This window comes from Cyprinodon variegatus, unplaced genomic scaffold (assembly GCF_000732505.1).
Source record: "Cyprinodon variegatus isolate N-32 unplaced genomic scaffold, C_variegatus-1.0 Scaffold510, whole genome shotgun sequence".
NCBI lineage: Eukaryota > Metazoa > Chordata > Actinopteri > Cyprinodontiformes > Cyprinodontidae > Cyprinodon > Cyprinodon variegatus.
The window spans coordinates 392,695-400,643 of NW_015150963.1; the positions used below are offsets into that span (position 1 = coordinate 392,695).

The window sequence follows — 7,949 nt, forward strand, 5'->3', positions numbered from 1 at the left end:
CATGTGTACCAGACGGTGATTGTGATTAAACCCAAGTTAAATATCCTCCAAGAGCAGAGCCAAGGGAGAGCAATCATTTTGTTGCAGTTTGTTCCATTGGACCATTTAATGGCAGATAAATGCCACACTAGGACATTAAAAACACAGAGAAGCTTGTCTAGGAGAATATTATTCGTTTTTAGAACAATCTGGGGGTTTCTTGTATTTGGTGCTAGGTGTGACTCTAAATGCCTTCTGTTCCATTCTAAGTACAACAACTTCAGATTATTTATTTCTTTTAAAGTTCCTGTGTTTTAAATCTCCAATAATTACACCTTTTACATCTTCATGCTGTTACTTTAATTCTAACTCCTGCATTTTAATCCTCATTCCCAAGCCCTTCATATTCTAAATGTTACTTTTTTAAATTTTCTATTCAATTTTGTGAACTATGACATGTGCTGTCATTTTTGCTATCCAGGAAACTCTGGTAAAAGAGATCTCAGTGGATATTTTATCTCCTCAATTAGAGCGTAATAAAAGCCTAATTAAGGGGGTTGTAAAACATAATTTAAGGGTTTATTTCCGGAGTAGCACAGTATCCTCTTTGCAAGTTAAAATGCAATATTGAGATTAGTGATTGTGAGCTGAAGCTGTGAAAGTGCTCAATCTATGATGGATATTGTATTTTTCCAGCTAAGGAGAGTCATCTTTAAAACATGCCTAAAATGAGCAAAGCCTACCTTCACTTCCCTCTGCTATCCATGTTCAGCCACAGACAAACTACATGCTTTGTTTTAATGATGCTGACAAACTCAGCAGTTTCTGTTGGAGATGTGGATGTATTTTTGTTAGTGGAAGTCATTACTAGAATAGGTCCAAAGGGTAACATAACACCATATCGATGAATGTTAATAGCTGTATCCTCCCCTGGATCCCAATTAGTAACTGTCTTTCAGTGCTGCATCTGAGTACGGGATTCATGATGTAGGATGCCATGAATAAAATTAAGACTCATGCTGTAGAGCCTTAATGAAAGTTTCAACCTACGGTACTTTGATAAGACTCAAAAGGCACATAATTGACATTTATACATGGAAGATCCTTAATAGATTTGAAATAGATGCGTTAGCTTTGATAAGCCCATCTTTATGTAATTTAAAAAAATAATATTTTTCATAGAATAAGCTCTAATTCTAAAGGGGTGCTGGGAGTAATGCGGTACAAAACCAAAGTTAAATGTTTTTTATCATATGACATTGTTTCACCAAAATTAGATTCATCAATTCATCGACATTCATCTTTCACACAGCCACTGCAAACAAAGGTAGCTTAATCCAACTGCAGGGGATCGGGAGATCATAATTTTGCAACCATTGCGAAGGTCATCATGGGAAATGCTGTCTTCTTTCAGCCAAAACAGTACAGCTCTTGTCCACTGGGGGGAGCCAAAATGGACCAAAAGTGAAAGTTGTTTAGTACCGCTTTAACATATATTTGCTATATTTCTATGGAGTGAATTTTCTGCCAAAACATTGCATACAAAAAAGCATGTTGCACACACACATAAAGCATGTTGCAAACACATAAAGCATGTTGCACTCAAATAAACCTTATTGTTTACAAATAAAACTTGTGTTACAAACTCTCCTCAAATATCACACACAAATAAAACTGTGTGATAACTGTCCTTATATTTTGCACACAAAAAAAAAAATTGTTTTACAAGCCGGACTCTAACATTGCACTCAAAATATAATTTATAAATTTTCCCCGAGTACAAAATTATCTCTGCTCGCATACAAAACAGCCTCTCCTTGCGTACGAGACAATTCTACACACTCCGCGGCAAGTTTCTGCCAAAAGTCATGTGATAAATGAAGAATTGTCATTCTGACAGCAGGAAGCACCATCCAATCAAAACAACTGAAAAGTGCCGGTGTCAAGATAGTGAAACATGCTTTATGTGTTTGCAACATGCTTTATGTGTGTGTGCAACATGCTTTTTTGTATGCAATGTTTTGGCAAAAAATTCACTCCATATAATTCCCTGATTTAATCGTTGCATTATGAATTAAAAGAAACATTCTAAACAATTAGTAAACTAAACATATTTATTTAATACATCTGCTTCCAACTTAAATTATTACATAATCAATCATATAGTCATGGGTGGAGATCTATCTTAAATCCATTTGATTTAAGATAGATCATTAAATCCATCTCATCAGACCAGCTGACAAAAATCTCAGCTGGCCTGATGAGAGCTGAAAGGAGGATAAAATCTAAAATCCAAATTATAGATCAGCTATTAGTCCACTTTATTTCCATAATGCGATACAACTTAAAACACATTATTAGCCCAAGGTAAACCAAACTGTAAAACACCTGTAGGAAAGCAGCCCTGTCTGCAGCTAAAAGCTTTTCCCTATCCAACCTACCACACACCTTTTCTACTCAGCTGGCATCATTCATCCAGCAGTTGACTGTCGGGCATGGCTGGGTTTGTAAGGGAGGAGACGCTGTCAGCACAGATCAGGCAGCCAACACTCTGTCAGCTAACATGGTCATTGTTTCAGCCCAGTTCCCTCACAAAGCCAGGATTTAGAGATGGGGGAGGCCTGGGACCTGAAACAAGGGCTGGGTCAGACGATAGAAAGAGGGAGTCAGGGTGAGGCAATGGGGGTAACAGAAGGGAGGAGTTATCTTCTGGAAACCATATTAGTGGTAAAACATATTGTTTGGTTATTTGAAGATCTTGGTTAGATCACCCTGCAGCATCATTTTAGACATGAGTGTCTTAGTTTGGGAAAGAAGAGATTACCGGTAATAGAGCCAACAAGGTGAGCTGTTGTCGGGGGTGGGGTTGGGGAGATGGTGGGTTGCCAGGAGATAGATGTGATGTTTCACCAGATCACAACTACATCCTCGTCAGCACTTAAATGAGGCAGGAAATCAGAGCTGGCCGAATCCACACCTGTTTGCACAATTATATGGACACTTTCTGTGGTAACTCTACATTCAGGGACCAGTGGAAACTGGGCCCCATAGATGACCAATAAAAACTGGACTTTTACAGCATTATGTGTATACCCTAAGTTTAATGATCTCAGGTGACCTCTGGTTTTAACTTTGGCCACACGCAGCACAGTTCCTTTGTACTGCTAAACAGCGTCATGCAAACTCAACCCCTGTCCTGTTTCAAGGCAAGAGCTGATAATACCATCTTATATGTCCATGATGGATTTGCTGCAGATCTTGACTTAACTTCAAACATTGGTAAACCTTTTGAGAGCTGGTGGCGACTTCAGGAAACAAACAGACTCAGAGACCAAGTGGAGGTTGTATCTTTTTTTCTGAACAGGTGAATTAAATGTTTGCTAATGCTGAGAAAAGGTTAGAGGACCTGCTGACCGGCTGGCAGTAGAGAATGGGAATAGATGAGTGTGAGTGCATAGCTTACTTCACACTTCACACCTCTCTTATTTTAATAAGTAACATTCATACTTTTGGCAAATACTATAACAGATTTATTTTCAAAATTCCCAACTAGATTGTTATTCAGAAATAAGAAAAGAAAGGCCACTAGAGACTAAAAAATAAGCAGATAATTTTAAAAAAAAGTGTTTTTATATATTAATAAAACCTGGAAAAACAGACATTAACTGCTCACTATTAAAATATATTACAACAAAACAACACATTTCTAGTTTGGAGCAAATTAATCATATAAATCGTAAATTCATCATACTTTCATGTTGTAATAAACAGGGAGCAGAGGTAGCAAGCCACATAGATTAGTAATAGAGCAAGGTGTTAGTGAGTGTTTTAATTACATTCAGGGTAGGATGCCTGCAGTGAACACATGCTGATCAGTCCTGTCAGGTTAATGTTTACTATATCAGAACTTATTTGAGAAGTGTTTCCTTTTTGGACATTTACTATTTTTACAAAAAGTTTAAAACCGTCTCGCTTGAATGAAGGTTTACCATTTTTTATCAGTCTATAGATTCTATGCTTTTAAGCGCGCATAAAAAGACACTCATGGAAACACATCTAGTGTCTCTTTACAGGCTCCATGATGGTTCCTTCTTCTTGGAGGCTGTTAATATTCAGTTCAGTTTGTTTATAACCCTGATATAATATTTAAGTTCAGTCATGGTGTTTTGGTTTAGTTGCATAAAAACTGTTTGCTTCCCGCTGCAATTATATGTCTCTGCCTGCCTAAACATCCTTTTTCCTAATAATAATATTTTCCATGATTTAGACTTTGACAACTTTTATTGTCTTTTTGTATACACAGTGTATACAAAGAATTCTATTTTTGGCAATCCAAGTATGTTGACTTGCACATAGATCCCCTCTTGAATGTCTACCATTGTACCAAGGTCTCCTTTGTCGCTACGATGACTCCAAAAAATATTTTGAGAAAGTTTGAACTTTACTTTCAAATGTGCTAAAAATAGATGCCAAATCTGCACCTGCAATCCCCCAGCCATGATTTTGCCCTTTGGTCATAAATATACTGTCTGCATATTCATCAAGTCATGAACACAGAAAGGTTTGCATCTAGTTTGAAGATCAGCTTTCACACGTCTTAAAACAAGCAAAACTTTGGAAGGTCAGGCCTGTATAGTGCAAACGTTTTAGACTTTTTTGCAAAGTTATGAACTACAAACAAGCCAAGCTTCATACTGGCTTCAGCCTAACTCAAGACCAATGCGTAGAGAAAATCATAGAATAGATTTTATTACCTGAACATCTGCATGCGTGCTTTAAATTACCAAGAGCAATGCAATGCATTACATGCAGAGATTTAAAGGTAAAGACCACTTTGAAAATCCAAGGTTTTGCTTGCTTTATCCATAATAATCACTTTAGGTGTGTTTGTCATTGTTTCCCCTTGGAATGTCCAACTCTGGCCAGGTTGCTGCCACCTGGCTGCTGATATGAGGAGAGGCTGAAGACTTTAATTTACTTTCTATTACTCTGTCCAGTTTGAGGAAGACTCCTCTACCACTGTCAGAGAACCAGGCCAAGAACATGAAGTGTCCATCAACATCCAAACATCCAACAGCTGATATACGAGAGGATTAAGAAATGCCAAAAGCTTCAAGTTTGGGTTCCTTCTTTATTTATTCACCTTCTCTGTAAAAAGCATGAGGATCACACATCATGATGCTGCCACCACCGTACTCGACAGCTGTGGTGTACAGTAGATGTTTCCAATCTTTGACCAGACCATGGTGGAGAGGCACTTCCTGAACATTCAGCACCAAAGGTATTTTTATTCTATTCTATTCTATTCTATTCTATTCTATTCTATTCTATTCTATTCTATTCTATTCTATTCTATTCTATTCTATTCTAAATTCAGTCTTTTTACATTAAAACGGATTGCTCATTATGTGAATCCACAGTCCCACATTTCCAGTCTATGTACTATTTTCCTTTGATTGTTCCAATGTTCTAAATAAAATTAAAAAAAAAGTTCTCTGTTGCAATCCTAATTATTGCTGTCAAAGAAATACTGTAAGTTGCAGCCAATCATAATCAGCAACCCAAAGTGCATAGGTCTTTTTAAGTTATTAAAAGACATGCAGGAACCTTCATTGTCTTATTATTTTATCATATAATGAGACATCTAGGGAATTGATGTGCATATTTTAGTCTATATAAAATGAGGTTGTTGTTGTATAATTAGTCCACTGTGGAAAGCAACACAAATAATATGAAGTGGATGTTTCCTTGACTTCTGACCTTTGATGTGTAACAGTCAGGGACTGTAGGAAAATTGATTAAAGTTGCTTTATTTCAGGATTTACTTCTTGTCTTGGACAGTTTTCTAGACATTTTCAGCTGATGTTTGTTGGTTAAAGTAATTCTCTGGTACACCAGGTATATTAGATGGTTAAACAAATGTATCTGTTTTAAAAAGCACGAAAAACAAATAGCAACATAAGCTTTGATGAGTAAATACACAATATTATACAGTTTAATGAATAAAACCAAATCAAGCTGAAAGTATAATCACTGTGTTACATTTTGCTTCATTTCTCGTACTTCACATTAATTCAATCTGACCTGTACTGGAGGAGGGTGCCCAGGTGACTCTGAATATCCCACGCAGACACTCACACATGATCCGCAGCACGAGGCGTAAATGGATGAAATGAAGCGACGGAACAGCCCACACACAGGCTGCGCAGCCGGGTGAGCTCTGCAGCAGAGCCGGGGGAGGCCAGTGGGTGTTGGAGGCGACTGGAGGGTCAGCTTGACTCTTTGGGTCAGAGGGACACTGAGTTACACTGTCAGCATGGATGCTGAATAGACAGACGATGAGAGGGAAAGAGGGTGGAGAGTACCACGGATGGATGGATGGGTGGATGAGATGCTTTTTAATTACTTTATCTACATATAAAAGAACAGTCAACTTAATTTTTCATTTTTTCGAAAGCTCCTGAGTGAAAGAACTCTTTCCGTTCAAATGTCTGGGTTTGTAAATTTTTGCTGTTAAGAATAGACAAATACGAATCTATAAAGAGAGAGCAGGAGTGCATTAGCAGTAGTGGACAGTCAGCAGTTTGAGGGGACGTTTGGTAAAGCCCAGCTCTATTGTCTGCTGGTACGGAGGGCTTTATCTGTAAACCAGTAGGGCCTTGTTTCTGGGCTTAGAGGGGCTGGACTCTGGATGTTGTTCAGACAAAATGACTGCAAACTCACCACAAGGACGGCAGCTAGACGAAGTATTCATTGGTGATAACTTGGATCTAAATTTCTATACAAACCCAAGAATTCAGCTGTTTTGGCATTGCCTTTTTTTAAAATTAGATCGGAATAAATTTTTTTTTATAGCAAGGGTTTAGTTTCAGGCTATTATTGTTGTTTTTTAATCGCATATTTGTACTTTTTCTGCAAAAAAAAAAAAAATGTCACCTCTCCTCAGGTCAAACATGGCATCCTTCAGCACAGACGGGGCGTTTCTGTATCATTCAGGGCAAACAGGCTGAAACACCAAAAATATTTGATAAGCTGTTTGAAAAATGTTATCATGAATTGAGACTTTAATCTGATTTAGCAATAAGTGATATTTTATTTAAGTATGTGAGACAATTTCTTTATATTTTGATACCTGAGCTATTTAAGGAGCTTACAAATCATATTCCATTTATCTCCCTTCCTGACAGGAGCAACGTCTCGGACATGGAAGGACAATTCTAGAGACGAGGACTTTTTCATATGTGGTCATCTAATGACATGTTATAGGAGAGCTGGTTTCTCACCTCAGCCAACCAAGCTGTGCACCATGTATAGCTCCTTCATCTAGACCTTATTGGGTTGTATTAATAATTGCCGATGTGTTTCTAATGATTCAAGCTCCACACAGCTGCCCTCCGTCTGACCTCGCTCTCAGCGTGGAACCTGTTGTGTTTCTATGAACTATCTGACAGCTTGAGGTGTGTTTGAAACCCCGACTGTCAGCACTGTGTTCCGTTCTTCACAACAGTGCAAACAAAATGCATTTTCCCCGCTAACACCTTCCCATGTCTTGTCCAGCTAGAGCTGAATATCGCAGTTTCCTATGATACACAGCAAAGTCTGCACCTCAGCTGAACTTGATGCTTGTTTTGAGGATTCCGCTGTTGACCTCTGGTGTTGCAATGTTGGAAAATGGCTGCTGTTCTTCTGCTCACCAACCCATACAGGCGTTCTATCCAATGGCCAATTAGTAAACAACAATCTGTCCGTTAGCTACAACGGGACATGCTGCTGAACTCGCTCTCAATTGCCTACTCCATTCACCAGGGATTTGTTTCGCAAAGTGAGGTTAACATTCTCTGAGCAGAGAGTAAATATCTATGTAGACATATTTGACTGTGTGGGTGTGTCCCAAGTTCCCAATTTAAGGGTTGCATCTTCCGAAGGCTGTTATGTTATATTTTAACTAGCTTTCTATTTTTCCATTATTA

At 38.1% G+C, this 7,949-nt stretch overlaps 1 protein-coding gene across 3 annotated transcripts in view; it reads right to left on the bottom strand.

Annotated features, from left to right (window-relative positions):
- Positions 1-6,207, bottom strand: part of prx (periaxin) — a 42,556-nt gene extending 36,349 nt beyond the window's left edge. For 2 of the 3 annotated variants that reach the window (XM_015390749.1, XM_015390748.1), the window contains exon 1: positions 6,064-6,206. In XM_015390749.1, coding sequence (XP_015246235.1) covers positions 6,064-6,121 — 58 coding nt within the window. In that variant the 5' untranslated portion in view covers positions 6,122-6,206. Of the gene's footprint in view, positions 1-6,063 lie in introns of all 3 variants that reach the window. The other variant, XM_015390751.1, reaches the window with a different exon arrangement.
- Between the last annotated feature and the right edge of the window lie 1,742 nt (positions 6,208-7,949).